General features: G+C 40.5%; 1 protein-coding gene across 1 annotated transcript in view; it reads left to right on the forward strand.

The window, feature by feature from the left end:
* Nucleotides 1-5479, forward strand: part of FNBP1L (formin binding protein 1 like) — an 879562-nt gene extending 874083 nt beyond the window's left edge. The window contains exon 11 of the mRNA XM_044086824.1: nt 3288-5479. Coding sequence (XP_043942759.1) covers nt 3288-3295 — 8 coding nt within the window. The 3' untranslated portion in view covers nt 3296-5479. The remainder of the gene's footprint in view (nt 1-3287) is intronic.
* Nucleotides 5480-18260: the final 12781 nt, after the last annotated feature.

Consider the following 18260-nt stretch of genomic DNA (forward strand, 5'->3'; position numbering starts at 1 on the left):
GCTATCACCTCAGCTAGAAGGGTCTCTGAGTTGCAGGCCCTCATGGCAGTGGAACCCTTTCTTATCTTCCATCCAGTCAGAGTTTTGCTCAGTACTAATCCTTCCTTTATCTGCAAGGTGGTCATGGACAGTATACGCTTGCCTGCTTTCTTCTCTAAGCCATAGAACAAGGGAGGGAGAATCCTTCACTCCTTGGATGTACACAGGCAACTTTGCTACTGCCTTGACAGGGTTAAAACATTCAGAAAATCAGAACAACTGCTTTGCCTTAGGCTCTGAAGGCAAATCAGTTTCCAAACAAACCATCTCCAAGTGGATCTCCCACTTTATTTCCTTTTGTTACACCTACCACAGCAAAAAGTTTCCTGAATTGGTTAGGACCCACTCAGCTAGGTCACCATCTACCTCCACTGCATTCCTGATAGGAGTAGCTACCTAAGACATTTTGGAAGCAGCTACCTAGTCATCGGCGCATACCTTTACCAAGCATTGCCACCTGTCAGCCCTTTCCAAGTCCAGAGCAGGATTTATCACTCTCATCTTGCAGGGCATCCTCTCTTTCCATTAAAGCACCTAACCACCCTTGTCTCAGATTTAGGAATCATCCCATAAGTCATGACTGCAACAGTGAAGCACGAAGAAATGCAGTTGGGTACAGTTACCATAAATGTAGATGTTCATGTATTCACTGTTGCAGTCTTCTTTCCCTCCCTCCATCCCCACTATTCTCCTTACAATAATAGCTTATTTCTCTGTCCTGCTCTTCCAGGATGCCCCACAGGCCTTCTTTCCTCTAACCTTGTCCCTTGCTTAAGGTTCATCTATGGGGGTGCTGTCTTCTAGGGGCAAGAAAAAAATTATGTCATGGTGTTGGCTGGCTCCCTTTATACCCAACCATCCTGCATCAGGATAAGGCACCTGTCAACCCAGGGAGGAGGGGGGTTTTAACTCAGGTAGTCGGGCCAACCAAGGGCTTCCAAAGCAGGAAATCCCATAAGGTCAGGACTGCAACAGTGAATGCACACGAACATCTACATTTATGGTAAATGTACACAACTGTACTATTTCAGGAAAATGGAGCAACAATGCTTTCCTCCTCTTTGTCCGTAAACAAACATGAAAGCAGTTGGACCATTGCACAAAGTTTTGTTATGACAAGTATGTTGAACGATTTGCTAAGTACCATCAGAGGACATTTCACCAGTGCAACAGTAAACTCAGCAGCTTGCTTTAGAAATGTTTCTGCATGAAATGTACTGGAAACTGCCATGTGGCTAGCTTGTTCACACATTCACCAAACATTATAAGCTGGCTGCACTGTCCAGATATAGGATATGGTTTGATGCTGCTAAGCTATAAGGGTATACAGTATCTGTATACATCTCACTGACAATGTTGTTTGTCTTTCAGCTTTTTCCCGGTAAAGGGGTCGCCACAGCAGAACTCCGGTCCGCTAATGATTGGCAGTAGATTTTTACGAAACGCCAAAGTGCCAGCTCGATGCCCAACCTTCAATGAAGGCATGCCCATTTACGCACACATATCTTTCAAACGCTACCCAACTGCAGGGAGGACATGCAGACTCCACACAGAAGGCACTCCCAAGCCACGCCGAGAAATGAACAAGAGAACCTCTTGCTGTGAGGTAACAACGCTACCGCAGTACCACTGCGGCAGTTCACTGACAATGTAAAGCTTGAAATTCTAATGAAATGTTTTACTTTACTCTACTTTAACCTTCAATGAAGAGGGGTAGCACCTTTTATACAAGGTATTTGCCATAAAAGTAGATCTTGTAGGAGGGATCACTGAAACAGTAAAGCTACTCTTTCTGCATTCCCATAGTAGGGAATTGTACACAGTTATTGTTGAAGCTTACATTTTACAAATGCTTCTCAGTTTTATGTATTAGCAATTTACTACAGTAGTCTATCTACATTGTTTAGCAGTTGAAATTTGGGTGTCACAAGTATTTCCTTCGAGTCTTGTTAACCAGCTGAAAGAACTGAAGAGGGGGAGAGCATGACATTGCTGGAAGTGCCTTGTACATCTTCGATCATTACCTTCACAAATATGAGACCAGTGTTGACAACTTTCATGGTGAAATGGGACAACTGAACAAAATTTGGATAAAGATATGAGTGAGTAAACACAGATCTTAATGATTTTCTGCTACTGTAGCCTCTCCTTGAAGATTTGCTTGAAGTATAAGTACCTCATGCAACTGTAAGTTCATCAAAATATTAATGACTTTAATGGGAAGTTGGTGTCAATTGTAAGAAATGTGGAGCCAGATCACTAGGTTGTGAAGTGGGATCATGTCTCTGAAGGGACCTTGCTGTCAGATACTTGAGGGAAATGCTAGCCATCTGGGTCTTTTTTAAGTTTCCTGTGAATAGAGTTAAGATATCCATATCAGAAGAAAGGCAATAAAGCTCTCTGGCTTTAAAAGGGCACCTCTACCATAATTAAGTAAAGTAGGAATTGACATTTGTGAGTAGTTTGTGTTTTTCCTAGTGCTTGGATAAGCTGGATTAACACTGTCAGTGTGTTATGGGTTCTCAGCTGTATTTCAATGCCTACCACAGCTTGCACGTCTTCAGATAAGAGTTGCATATTTGCTACATTTGTAATGTGAACACTGTTGAGATAGAACAAGGTAAAATTTTAATATAGGCTTTAATATAATTTATTAATATTATGTTTTTCATTGCTTGAATAAAGTCCAAAGTCAGTGATGGGATTATTTTTGCCTTTTTTGGTAAATCTCAAAAGGGGCAGTGTAGGATACATCAGAATTTTATATTCTCTGATGAATTGCAAGTATATATTTTTAAAGAGTAGTACTTTATTGCATTATTTGCCAGTGAAAGTGGACTGAGTAGTGTGCAACAGAAAAACCTGAAATGTGAATGACATGTCTGTCTTTAGATGTACTCTTGGTGGTGGAGAGGTGTACCACTGAAAAGTAGTATATGATTGATGCTTTTGTTCATTTTAAAAAGTATGTTTTTATTTACTTACATTTTAAGTGTTCTGTCTAGGGATATTTCCAGAAAACTCATAGGTAACAAAAGGTTTCAAAAATAATTTTTAACTTAACATCTATTCACTTTGAGAATTTACTTTTTTTTTGCACATTTGGACTGTATTATCTTTTGCAGTCAGTATTTTCTTTAATTTATTAACAACCATCATTATTGTAACTAATTATGATTGTTAATATTCTTTGTAATTGTTGTAGCAGACATTAACTAAATTTCTTTTGTTTTCCTCTTGGACTGCAGGTTCCTGAATGGAGGGTTTCTAAGAAAATGGGCGAGATGTTGACGGTTACATGCAGCTGCTTTTCTGGGGTGGGGAATATAAGATGACAAAAATAAGTAAGGGGAAACAAACTGCATGAGAGCATGCAGACTTGCATTTCTCACTAACATGGTCAACATTGTCATTAATCATAAACTGTTACCAGAAAGACTGGCATGTGTTGGAACCCATTATAGTCCCTTCACATTGAGCAGGTTGTTTAAACTACAGGCCTGTTGAAGGTGAAAGGGAGAATATCTTAGTCTGAGGTTAACTCCCCACCTGCACACTGAGGATGGAGACTCAAGCAGGTGATTTTGTAAACCTGGACTTGTACATTCCATTTTCATTTCTTTAGATCTTAATTTGGCTAGGAGATCATGGATTTGCATCTTAACCACCTGCCTGTACCATCCCACATGCTCGCCCTAACATGCCTCTGCATGCCTAGAAACATCAGCCTGTGTCTGTTATGATGTATCTCATAATAGTGTGTATCTTTATTGCAGTTCATTGTGTAATTTAACATTTCATGTGTTTGTATTCCAGTCATGTCTTTTCCATGTGTGCCGTATTCTTTTGTGCTATACCTTCTGCACCATCTACATTCCTTGTTGCATTTTAGCCATTACAGTGTAGAACAAAGGATATACATTTAGCTTAGAAGATTAGATTCTGAAGAATTTTCAGTATTTTACATGTGCCAGAGCACGTCTTGCAGAATTGGCTTTATGAAATTTTCTCTTTTTTGAAAAACTGAATTACGGGAAGCATGAATCATGTGGCATTCAGCATGACTGGTATACATCACACACTACTAAGAAACGAGGACTGCTCAGAAGGTATTCTGCTTGCTCTGTAATCTGCCTTAAACAACATTTTCTTCTGAATAGTGCCTAGTTCTCTGCTGGTTGCCAGTACTACAGTATGTTTTTTATAAGGGCTTTGTTTTAACATTTTTTCATACCACTGTATTTTTGATTATTCTCAGTAATTATCATTCAGCTCTACAGCTGAGTTTACTTTTTCTAATATAGCAACTGTGGTACAACTGAACATTTTCTTGATGTTTATATTGCTTTAATACTAAAGTATTTTATCTATTTACATCAGTTTATTTTTTATAAATATCTCCGTTTATGGTGTTTATAAGGGAGTTTTATGAATTGACTGTTAATACTTCCTTTAGGGTAATCTAGCCACTGCATTGAAATGATGTTGAGGATAACATTTTGTTCTGTGCAAGGACGAATCAAGTCTTTGTGACTTCTCTAACTGTGCACTTTCCTATTTAAGCATTAATAAAAAAATGAATATATGTGTAAAATGTCAGTCATGTAGAGTAGCATCCCATCTAATGTACTTGGTGATTATCCTTTCATGCATTTTATAACTGATTAACATTAAAACTTTCTATGCTTCTTTTATCATTACAATTTTCTGAAAGGTTCTAAACATTTTTTAATAAATGTGTGCCACTTTTTGTGGTACAGTAGTGGTAGTAGTCATTTGGATTCAAGTCCTGACACACTTTTGAATTGAAAAATCATTTTTTTTTTCACATCTAGCTAAAAGGACCATTATGTGATGATTAACAGTTATATTACAAGGTATTTAAATCACCAGTTACATTACTAGTGTGAAATGAATACACCCTGCCACTTGAGGTGCATATGTTTGTTTTAATATTTGGCTGAAATGTGGGAACTTGTATAAAACATATGGTTAATATACTGTGATAGTATTCATACGACAGATAAACTGTGTTTCATTTGTTTACTGCTTTATGGTCACTTTGAATAACCGTGGACAAGAAAAACAGTTAAGACTTAGAAGTCAAACAAATTTTTCACGAATCATTAAATACTAACAGCATTTTTAAGTAACTTACCCTTAACATGCTGAGTTTGGTGGAAGCATGCTGCTCTTTTGTTTTGTTTGTGTTAGAAACTGACACTAAAACTAGAAAGGAGTTAAGACCACAAATTGGATTGTTTTCAGTAGTGTTGACAATATGCATTTGTGAGATGTCTTAATGTTATCAGATTACCAGTTTGCATAATTTGTAACTCCTGTGCAGATGTTGATTTCTTAATGTTAAAAACTTTGTTTAAAATTTGTATTCTCTATTGAGAATATTTTCACGGAATTAAAATTTTCATAGGCTAAAGTGTTACTTTGTTTGTTGCATCATTTGTATTTTGTATAAACTTTGTCTGTAGACGATTGTCACTGTTGAAATGACACCCTGACCCCATGTGCCAAAATGAGAAAAGGGGTTGAGGATGGATGGTGGATACCATTGTTGAAACATGAAATAATCGAGACGCGTTTGCTTAATTTTTGTATTCCTATGATGATTTACTATACTCGTTAAAATACATAATTGTTACAGTTAAAATGCACATTATGAAATTCATTCTACAAATCACTACTGATTTCTCAGCACATTGCTCAGACATAGCTCCACGTTGTCCTGTTGAGTCTTCCTGGCTACAGAGAACTGAAAAAAAGCGACTGCTTTCCTGATTAAGTATCCTGCTGTGTTTTATATTTGTTTTACCTTCTACTCCTTACCTAGAGCAAGCTTTAACTGTTTTCATAGTTATTTACTGCATTTTTTATTATCTGCACTTAAAAGTACATTTTAGTCGAAATTAGTCTAATTCAAGTCGAAAAGTGTTTGTTTGCTGTTTAATTTAATTGTTTGGCTGCCCACTAAAGTGTGCTAGCCTGTACTACTGACTTATTGCCTTTTCTGCATTTCTGTGTGTTTCTATTTAAAAACAAAAAAACCCAAAAAATATTCCTTGTTTTCCTGCCTCTCCTAAACTAGTTAGACCAGTTTACAGGCCTTGCTGTATCCTGGGCTGTGTTGTAGTTCCTGTGTTGTCCATTGCCTTACTTGGATAGAAGGAAGTTTCTTAGCTCACCAGTGGGAGTGGGGAGCCTTGAATAGCCTACCTGTCCTTGAGGGAAGTGACCTCAGCACAAGAAGCTGTAGTAATTGGTCATTGTGGACCATTTCTAGCTCTTTTAAAGTTCTCTGGTTAAAATCTGCCTCTGGCATTTTTTGAAGCCATATTGCTCAGACACAGCTCCACGTGGTCCTGTTGAGTCTTTCTGGCTACAGAGAACTGAAAAAAGTGACTGCTTTCCTGATTAAGTATCCTGCTGTTTTTTATATTTGTTTTACCTTCTACTGCTTACCTAGAGCAAGCTTTAACTGTTTTCATAGTTATTTACTGCATTCTTTATTATCTGCACTTAAAAGTACATTTTAGTCGAAATTAGTCTAATTCAAGTCGAAAAGTGTTTGTTTGCTGTTTAATTTAATTGTTTGGCTGCCCACTAAAGTGTGCTAGTCTGTACTACTGACTTATTGCCTTTTCTGCATTTCTGTGTGTTTCTATTTAAAAACAAAAAACCAAAAAAATATTCCTTGTTTTCCTGCCTCTCCTAAACTAGTTAGACCAGTTTACAGGCCTTGCTGTATCCTGGGCTGTGTTGTAGTTCCTGTGTTGTCCATTGCCTTACTTGGATAGAAGGAAGTTTCTTAGCTCACCAGTGGGAGTGGGGAGCCTTGAATAGCCTACCTGTCCTTGAGGGAAGTGACCTCAGCACAAGAAGCTGTAGTAATTGGTCATTTTGGACCATTTCTAGCTCTTTTGAAGTTTCCTGGTTAAAATCTGCCTCTGGCATTTTTTGAAGCCATATTGCTCAGACACAGCTCCACGTGGTCCTGTTGAGTCTTTCTGGCTACAGAGAACTGAAAAAAGTGACTGCTTTCCTGATTAAGTATCCTGCTGTTTTTTATATTTGTTTTACCTTCTACTGCTTACCTAAAGCAAGCTTTAACTGTTTTCATAGTTATTTACTGCATTTTTTATTATCTGCACTTAAAAGTACATTTTAGTCGAAATTAGTCTAATTCAAGTCGAAAAGTGTTTGTTTGCTGTTTAATTTAATTGTTTGGCTGCCCACTAAAGTGTGCTAGTCTGTACTACTGACTTATTGCCTTTTCTGCATTTAGTGTGGAGTTGCCACTAGAGCACCATCGGGCAGCGCCGGTTAAACAAGATTAAACTATTTCTGGCTCCGTAAAGTCTGCTCTTCATTTTTTCCCTTAGAACTGCTCTACTTGTAATCTAAACAGTCTATTCTCTATCTGTAAAGCTCAGCACTTGTTCCTAAAGCATTTTTAGTCAGGTAGAGCACTTCTATATTATACAAAGTACTTCACTAGCTTAAAACCCCCTTGAGTACCCACTTCCCTATAGGTCCTTTCTGACTCAGTTACACAGCAAACTTTTTCATTTCTTCTAGCATGTCAAAGGGTCAGTTGCTAGCATCCTCTCCTGCTCAGCTGGTGAATCTGGGAATATTGAGGCAATGTTACAATTGCCTCATGTACACAGACAACCCTCTCCTCCTCCCACAAAACACAAATACATGCGAGAGATGCAACTATATAGCCAAACTGGAGGCTGAGCTCTCTCAACTCAGGACTGGCAAAACCAGACAGGAGGAGAAGGTAACCACACACACCATAAACCCAGTCTCACATAGAACTATCACAACTACAAATCAAACACATAAACACACAAAGACATACTCGGAGACACTGATCAAAAATCTACCAAAACAGCAGAGGCCTCCAAAGCAGACACCCAAACAACTGCCACCTCATGACATAACACAAGCAACACATAGATCACAAAGTCAGTGTGCAAATCAGTCACAGCCCTTAAGGCCAAACACAATGCCAGACACACTTGTCATAGGTGACTCCATAGTCAGACACACTGATGTCCCACTCACCAGACTGAACAAGGAGAGGGTCACAGTAAGCTGCCTGTCGGGCGCTAGAATCCGCCACATAGCACAAGCACTCAGGTCACTCCACAGCAAGTACAAGTATGACTCAGTCATTGTCCATGCCGGTGTGAATGACCTGAGATGTACCTCCCTGGACTACATGAAAAGAGACATAGAGGAGCTCTCAGATTATGTAGCCCAGGCTGGTATGACCCTGACCCTGAGCAGTATCCTACCTTCACCAAGAATGATGCCACAATACAGAGACAAAATGATCAGTTTTAATAATTGGCTTAATTTCTGGTGTCATTCTAAGGGGATCCAATGTCTGTCTGCCTGGAATGACATGCTTGACAAGCCATGCTGCTTCGCAAGGGACGGCTTGCACCTGTCATCCTTGGGTTTACGGATATTGGCAAAGGCTCTTGCCTCCCCCATAGTGCCTTTTTTAGACCAGGCTCAAATTCTAAACCCACCGCCCTAGAAAACAATAATGGAAAAAAACTAAGGGTAATGCTGCTCAATGCCAGAAGTCTAAATCTCAAGATGCACGCCCTCGAAGCCCTCCTCAGTATGAAGAACATCGATGTCTGTGCTGTGACTGAAACCTGGTTCAAGGCTCCTGAGAGCATCCCGGCACTATCTGGTTTTACCTCATATCATGCGTTCTGGCCCCAAAACCTGGACCGTACCACAAAAGGAGGGGGTGTATCCATATTCATCAAGGATACCCACACCTCCAGGCCGGTGGCAACTCACGAAGCATCAGAGACCATTCAGGTGCAATTAACCATAGGCAAAACTGCTCTACAGTTTGTAACATGTTACAGGCCACCCTCTCAAACTCAGGAACTCCACACAGCCTTCCTGAAGACACTGGAGAGTATAAATGTCTCTCCAAACACCATCATATTGGGTGACTTCAACTACCCAAACATAGACTGGGAACATTACTTAAGCCCCAATACCCTAGCCCAAAGGTTCCTGGAGTTCATAAACTCAAATGCTATGGACCAACTTGTCACCATTCCCACAAGAGGTGAAAATATACTAGACCTGATCATCACAAACATAGGGACAAAATGCTCCACAGCGGAAGTATATCCCTCATTGGTGAGATCAGACCATAAACTAATCTCACTGGAGATCCACATCCCGCCCCCACCCACAACAAAAAAGACCACAGTGAAAAACTTCTCAAAAGCCAACTTCACACTTCTTAAGACTGGTGTGGTATCCTTCAAGGCCCCTGAGCCATTGGAAACCACAACCCACTCTGCTGAATCCCTTACAAATGCTTTCTACGAGCACCTCCACGATTGCATGGATCAAGCAATCCCAAATAAAGTCAAGACCCTTTCCACCAAAGGCAAGCGCCCAATCTGGTGGACCCCAGCCATAAACAAACTTTACAACAAGAGGAGAAAGCTACTACAAGATAGAGCAAAATCCCTAAAAGGGAAGACATCTCTGATCAATACTAGTAAAAAACTACGATCACTCATAAAATCATCCAAGGCCAACTTTGAGAGAAAAATCGCCAAGGACTCAAAAGACAATCATAAGGCCTTCTTTAGCTATGTTAGAAATCTGGGTGGAAACTCCCAGATATGCTCAGAATTAGTCCAAAATGATACAAAAATCACTGAACCCACAGACCTTGCAAACATACTGGCAGACAGGTTCAGTGCAAATTTCCAAAAGGAGAAATATCTATCCCAGCAGAGTGTATCCTCCCAATCATCTCAAATGCCCAGGTGAGAGCTGCTCTCTCTAAAGCTAAAAACACAGCATCAATGGGACCGGATGGTGTCCCTGGCTGTGTGCTACACAAACTCAATGAGGAACTAAACCCACACTTAAGGCTGCTGTTTAATCTTAGCCTTACCACAGGATACGTACCCAAAGAGTGGCATACAGCAACTGTGGTCCCACTCCACAAAGGCAGTGCTTCTATGGACCCTGGTAATTACCGCCCCATAAGCTTAACAAGCCTGGTCTGCAAAGCTATGAGAGGATCATAATGGAACTCATAAATAAAGACATAGGGGACCTACAGACATTGGATCCTACCCAATTCAGCTTTGTCAAGGGCAGATCATGCCTCTTGAACTTGGTCGACTTTTTTGAAACAGTCACCAAGGCCATTGATGAGGGTAAGGCAGTTCACACAGCCTACTTTGACCTTGCAAAAGCTTTCGACACAATACCCCACTCAGGTATCATAGAAAAGCTCACCAGCTTAAATGTAAACCCATATGCCACAAGATGGGTTGCAAACTGGCTCAAGGACAGAACCCACAGGGTTAGAGTTGCTGGTGCCATGTCAGACTCCAAGCCTGTCACAAGCGGTGTCCCACAGGGCTCAGTCCTGGGCCCCCTCTTGTTCGGCATCTACTTTTCAGAAGTGCAGGCAAACATAGGAGGATTGTGGCTGACAAAGTTTGCAGATGACTGCAAACTGGGTGCCATAGTTGAAAATCCATCAGACACAGATATCCTTCAGAGAGGTCTCATAGAAACGGATAACTGGTGCCAGAGCCATGGCCTTAAGCTAAACGCCAAAAAATGTATAGTCATACCCTTTGGTAAAAGCAAGGTAACCCCAAGTTACCACATCGGTGGTAATCCATTAAGCACAGAAGAGGTTATCAGGGACCTAAGTTGACAGTAAACCTTTCTTTTGACACTCACATTGCCAAAGTGGTTAGGAGGACCTTCTACATTGCCCACCTGATTATGAAGGGATTCACATCCAGATCAAGGGAGGTAATTGTTCCCCTGTACTCTTCACTTATCAGACCAATGATTGAGTACAATGCCCCATTCGGAATGTATCTTACCCGACACCTGCAGCAATTGGAAAGACCCCAAAAGTTCCTCACCAAAAGGATAAAGGGACTCAAAAATATGCCATATGCTGCCCGACTGAAGAAACTCCAGCTCTATTCAGTCGCATACCGTCTGCTCAGAGGTGACCTGTGCCTGACATACAAGGCCATGTCCAACCCGGAATTAATGGACATGCTCCACCTCAAAAAATCCAAATCCACCAGAGCCACAAGAGCAAGAGACTTAAACATCAACACGGGACAGATTCATCACCCAGAGACTCCCTATGCTGTGGAACAGAATCCCGGTCCATGTGAGACAGAGCACCTCGCTGGCTCTGTTCAAGAGGAATCTTGACCAGTGGATGGGAGATCGTAGGTTTACCCCGGGGATCATCTCTGTATCACTGCTGGACAGAGGCATGGCAAACTAATGGGTATAGTATTCTTCAACCTAAGGGGTGGTGAAAGCCACACAACTCTGGCTAGGCTTATAAATGCTCTAGGGCAGATAGCCTAGTATGAACCTATGAACCTATGAAGTTCCTAGAATTTGACACGTATGTGCCTTGATAAAGTACAGTTGGCTGACATATTTTTGATAATCAAATATTTGCTATTTCTGTGTATTAGTGCATATAAAATGTTGATTATATTTACTTGCGGATGGAGGAGGAATTGGGGATTCCTTTTGTAGTACCAAAGAAGAAACTACCAAAAGAGTAATGACCAAATTTTCACAAAACAAAGCTGATACTCCTAAAAACAAACCTCAAAGTAAAACGCAAGATATTTTTAGAGGGGTGCATATCCCACCTGCATATATTCCACACCTGTGTTTTTTAAACATTCTAAACTTCAGTTTTCACACCCTCTGAGAAGGAAAATATCCTTTTTTTCCTGAGGTTGTGCAAAACTGGAGTAACTTTTCAGTCATTTGCCTTTCTTTAAATTTATCTTTAGTATTCTCTATCTACTGTGGTTTTGTGTGCTGTACAAGTTTTTTAGCTCTTCTGTCACTTTGTCAAGAATGTATATGTCAGATATGCATCAGTAAAATCACAAAGAACATGGTTAGAAGGAGCATCTTCAAAAAAATCCATCTGGTGGCAGCTATTAAAGGGAGTAGTCATGCTGGTCAAAAAACAATTCAGTAAGTTAGATAGGTCATTGAACATTGCCCTCTTCTTTTATGTTGGTACAATCCTGGTGTTTATATATTATGGTGAGGGACTTATGAGGTGCAGGGGATCTTAAATCCCCTCCAAAAATGCTTAGATGTTCAAGAGAGACACAGGTGGAACCCTGGGGCTGAATTTATGGTTACCCATCCAATCGTCCAGATTGTGTTTGAAGAGGGCCAATGAGGTACTCTGTGTGACATGAAGTGGGAGTCCGTTCCAAAGGTGTGGTAACCTCTGGGAGACAAATCTGTCCCTCATACAGGTTCTGTTAATGTCACATACCAGGTTAAGATCTTTAGAGCAAATAACCTGTGTACCATTTGACTTGCAGATATACAGCATTTCCAATAAAGCAGGGTCAAAGATTGCCTTATATGCAAGGCATAGATCACCTGTGAGTAGTCTGTATTAAACAGAATAAAGTGACATAGGACAGATGCTGAAGACCTTGAATTTTCCTTGTGAAGAACCTTTGCGGTCTCTCTAGTTGCTTGGAAAGGTACATACCCAAAGGGGCATTGTACACAATTATTGGCCTGATGAGGGAAGAGTAAAAAGAGGTTATAACATCTTTTCTTCTGGATGCAGTGCCCTTACTTATGAGATGAGCAATGTAGAATGCCCTTACCTGACTGGTCATGGCTTCTTTCAGTTTACGTCTTAAGAAAATGTGAATGGGTGAGTTTTGTGATGCATAGTACAGGTTAAATGCAAAGACTTGCAGAAGTAATTAATTGACAGGAGAAAATAACTCCAAAAGATCATTACCCTGTCACTGCATTACCCACATTACCACTCCCCCAATTTAAATTTAACAATTAAATCCATTGTAGTCTTATATAACTGCATATAATACAATAAAATATTTTGCTATAAATCAGTTCATGATATCTTTATTTGTCTTTTATATTTAGTACTACATTTGTATCTAATGAAGTTTTCCTAATCTCTCTTGTAGTTTCTCTTCAGATACTAATCATCAAATAAGCTAAGTATGCTATCTACATCTGTTTAAGACTTGTAGTAAAATGTTTCCTTGTGTGAGGGGGGGGGGTTTCAGTAGTGGATGTACACTTAGGATAGGCATTTCTTGTGCCATTCGAAGGTGCAGGCTTTTGACTTAATTTGGCATTTCTGTGATTTGGTCAGAGAATGTTTGCAACCCAGTATTCCCCATTTGCTTTCAGACTCGTATAGTTCATATTTCCTTTTAATGTTGTACCTTGATTTTTTCGGAGCTCTCTGTCTTAAAAAAGAGGTCAAAAGTCCACAGAACCCTTACTATTACCAGACCTTGAATCAATGCTAGCTTTGGTACTCTTCTTTTTCCTGGACTTGTAGCAAATTGACAGTTGTCCATTCTACTAGAATTTCAGTCCTGTGAACCTGTCATTATCAAGAAAAGCTTGAGGCTTGTTTTTGCCAACAAATGTCAGATAAAGGTCTCTTCCAAGACTACAAGATATGCTCCTCTTGGGAATTTATCAACCTGAATCCTTAACATATGGGAGAAGTAGAACAGAGCCGCAGCGTCCAGGCATTCACTTGGAGTAACACCTGGTTGTCTGTTGTTTCCTTCACTTATTTCCAAGGACCTTTGTGGGTTGATTTCATTTGCTGCTGTTTTGTGTGTAACCCTGTTACTCACTAAGCTGATCTAGCTTCCAGTGAAAATGTGCTTTATGTTTAGCCCCTACTCCCGTTTCATTTTTTGGTACCAGGAGTTTAAGAAGAGTGACTAAAAGAACAGTTTTCACCCTCCCTTCTGGTCCTGTATCATTAAATAGCTTGTAGATCCCTTGTCTGAGTCTGACAGAGAGAATGAAACCTTCCTTGACCCCATCATTGTATAAGGACTTGGTTCCTTAAGCACTTAAATGCAATACAATGCTTTTCTTTGGTGCAGTCTTACACTGAATGCTGGCTGATTCCACTCCTTAAATCTGTACTCTTAGCTGTTTTTCATGTCTAGTGGTATCCTTACCTAGACTTCTCAACACTGAAGAAGATAAACTACCTTCCAGCCTTTTCCAGAATTTGATAACCTTCTGGAAGGGCATGGTAAGGTGGATTCTATTTCTCTTCCCAGTAGAGGTCTCAAAGACATCATCTGCCCACTCTCTGGCCATATAAAAAATATAATCCACTGTGGCCTTGGATCTGTCAGTTCTGTTTCTGTCATGACCTTCTTTCTGACTTTAGTGGTATCAGCCTTTAAATGGATTACCTTTCTTGCACAAGTTAGTCAAGTGAACAGCTACTGAGACACTGCTGCACATCAGCTCTAGTGTGACTGTGTTATTTCAGTTCCTTGAATGCTATGGTCAGAACTGCTTCTTCCATAGAACTTGTTGAAGAAAATCCTGAATCCTAAATAACTGGTACAAGACCAGGAGTGAATTTCTGTTTTCCCATCCACTGGTCCAGGTTATACTTAAGTATCATTAGGGAAGAACACTGCTTCACCTGGATGGGGAATGTGTTCCTGAGAACAGGAAATATCTGAGGCATGACCTCCAACATGTTCTATTTGTCACAACCTCTAATATTTGTTTTGCAGATATGCAAGAGGTCCATTGAAGTGGAATCTAAGGATGCCTTGTGTGCCAGGCATAGTTGTAGGAGATAAGAGGTATGACTTTGAGATGATCCACATAGGACATGTCAATGCTTTGCATTCTTTTTTGTAAGAAGCCTCTGTGGATGTTACAATTGTTTCACGTGCCTGTTCAGGTACATAGTGAAGGTGGTTAGTAAGTTACATAACCAGACAGGGCTCCTGGGTTGCTTGTGAAAGGAGGCACTTGTTCTTAGTTAACAGCAGCTTCCTTGACAGAACTATTCAGTCGTTAAAGGGTGTAGTTCCAAATGACTAGAAAGAGGCTACAGTCATAAAATTGTATAAAGGGGGCTCAAAAACTAGTTTTGATGGTTGCATCTGCAACATGCATGTTTTAGCTGGAAATGTGATCAATTAGATGCCGAGAGAAACTCTAATCTCCTGTTACTTGAAATTTCACTCAGTTTACAAAATCAGAAGTGTGGTTAAAAGGTTAATAAACAAAGGGCAAGTGTTGAGAAGGTTTTCAGAAAGTAGAGAATGTGGTAAGTGAAGCACTGACTACTTTAAATAGAAGAAAAGATGTTCAATACACTTTGAAGTAGCCTAAGTTGTACAGGTCATATCCCTTATGACTATCCATCTTTTCAAAGAGTAAGGGTGCCTTCCACACACTCCATTATAAGGAGCTCCAGAGGACCTACATATAAAGACAGCTGGAGCACAAATTTGGAAAACCTCAACTATATCTATATAGCTGTCTATATATATATATATATATATATATATATATATATATATATATATATATATATATGGGCCCATTTCGTAATTTTGAAATGTCAAAACCTCAAAAATCAGAACCCCGATGTTCAGATGTTCGAAGTTTTGAAATTCCGAAGCTATACAATTGAGAGCGTTAAACAGCTGTGGAACGGTAACTTAACCATTCTCTTCACTGTAGTGCGATCTCAGAGTTAGTATATTTAAGTTGTGGGGGTTGCAGGGGGGCTATCCCCCCCTACAGAATTGTGATTTGTAATACTTTCATTTTATTTTTAATTTTTTGGGTTTCGAGATTTCAAAATCTCGAACATCTGGATATCGGGATTTTGATGTCCGAGATTATGAAATTTTGATTTTTATAGTGGCCCTATATATATATATATATATATATATATATATATATATATATATATATATATATATATATATATATATATATTGTGGTACCAAGTACCACAAAAGTCACAGAATCAGTTCCCCTCCAGCGAAAACAACTTCAAGAGGAGAGGGTTATGAAAAATAAGGTACCGCAATACCACCCAGACACATCAGGACCAGGAGCAGTTACAAGTAATGACTTCTGAATTCGAGTTGGGAAATCCTGCCCTTCATTTCCCTTCAGGCAATTCAGATGTTTACACAGTCTTAAATTTATCAGATAAGGTGTTGACTGACGACCATGTGAAGGTTTTAAGTAAAGGGCACTCTTTTGCACCGGCACAAAGAGCATATCTTCCCAATGTTCTTATGGACTTAAGACTGTTTGCTAGAAAATTGAATTTACATGTGTTACTTGGAGACAATGAGTTGAATGGATCAGAAGTAGAGTCTCAACAGTGTGAGAATTCCACATCTACTTCACAGATGCTTAATGATGTTAATATGGATGCAGAAAACAGTTGTGCTAATGTAGATAATACTAATAGTCATTTGAATATTAGGTCAAATAATTCTATTTTACGCAAAAAGAGTGTGTTTAATCCTCCGCTGCATAACACTATAGCAGCGTTTTTAAGAGTTTGTGAGAATGATGTTAGACAATTATTCAATTCACGATGTGATAACAAATGGTTCAATTTGACTTTGCATGAAAAAACAGCTCTCACAGACTTAGCAAATGACAAATCTTTACGAATTATGAAAGCAGATAAGGGAACAGGAGTTGTGTTAATGCGCCAAGAAGAATATATCAATAAGATTGAGGATACTTTACAGAATGATGATTTTTATGAGAAAGTCACTTTACAGGAAGTTAATATTAGTTTTGCACGTATAGACGAGTGTCTTAAGAAATTAGTCCGAAACCAAGACATTTCTTATGAAGAAATGTTAAGTTGTCAAACTCGCCTTCATTCTTGCTTGATGGGTTCGGAGCCGATCCTCGGCTCCGACTCGGCACTTTGCTAAGCTCGAGAGTCACTTTTACCAGCTCGAGGCAGCCCCATATCCCATGATGCAAGGCGGTAAGTACCCAGATCTCATTTGCCGCTTCGCCGATGAGGTCCTCCTTTTGCCAGCTCCTGGTAAGTATTAGCTTTTAACTGCTTTTTGCCCCTAAAATTTAATATTTTTCACCTTTCTTTAAAATACCTTCCTTTTTACTTAATTGTAAGCCCTTTTCTGACTAAAATTATTTTTCCTTCCCTTCTTTAGTCGGGCCTTCATTCCCTCCCATCCCCCTCCCTGTTAGGGTGTGTGTATGTGAGAGGTTAGTTACAATACTTTTTAGATAACTTTAGTTGTCTGATTGGGACTGTGTTGTGGTGTTCTGTTTGTGCAACTATGTCCAAAGAAAGGGTCTCAGGCTTTAAGAAGTATGACTCGTGCTGTCAGAAGATGTCTCTGACAGACGGTCACACTTCTTGTTTATATTGCCTGGGACCTCTCCACCTGCAGGACTCCTGTGCGATTTGTCATTCCTTCACCCAGAGAGTCCTGCAGGAGAGGAGAAATAAGTTGATTTTAAGGGGTCTCCTTAACCGGAGGCTCTCCGGCAATCGGCTCGAGCAAGACTTCAAAGTCTTCCAAGGCCCAGGCTTCTGTGTCTAAGCCTGTGGCCTCGGTTCCGACTCCTTCGGAGTCGAGATCGGCTCCGGCTGGAGCCGATCCTGTTTTGCAAAAATCTTATACTGTTAAGGTCACATCGGTGTCGGCTCCGACTAGCTCTGACCACCATGTGGCACAGGCTTCGGTGTCGGCGCCGACCGGCCCCGACACTGTTACTGTTATGTCTGTATCGGCTCCGGCTGGAGCCGATGCATCGACTTCTTCGGGCGAAAAGTCCTCGGCTCCATCTGCATCTATGGTTTCTTCGGCTCCGATGGTTCCTTCGAGGAAGAGGTCCAGGTCCCCTTCCTTGGAACCGATACTCTCGGCTCCGGCCTCTCCTCTCGGAACGGAGCCATCGGAGCCGATCATCTAGGTCATCCAGGCTTTCAGACCATGATTTAGAGAGGGTGGTCAGTAGATTATTGAAATCACAGGCACTGGCCCAGATGCTGCATAGTCCATCTCAACAGACGACTATTAGGCCACACCCTCTTGAAGTTCCTCCTTCGACTCTACCTCAGAGTTTGGAGCTGGAGTCTTCGGGGATAGTTTCTGCTATGGCTGAGGAGCGGATACCCCCCCTTCTGCACCCTCGGCATCTACTCTTATCTCCTCTTGAGACCTTCCTTAGAGGGATTCGGTGGTCGGGCTTCCCTGGTCTCCTCCGAGGGGTGAGTGGCATCGGACCCTTGTCCGACCCACTCTTCCCTTGGACTCCACTCCTCC

The sequence above is a fragment of the Protopterus annectens genome, chromosome 10.part0 (genome assembly GCF_019279795.1).
Source record: "Protopterus annectens isolate FY-2018-M chromosome 10.part0, PAN1.0, whole genome shotgun sequence".
Classification (NCBI taxonomy): Eukaryota; Metazoa; Chordata; order Ceratodontiformes; family Protopteridae; genus Protopterus; species Protopterus annectens.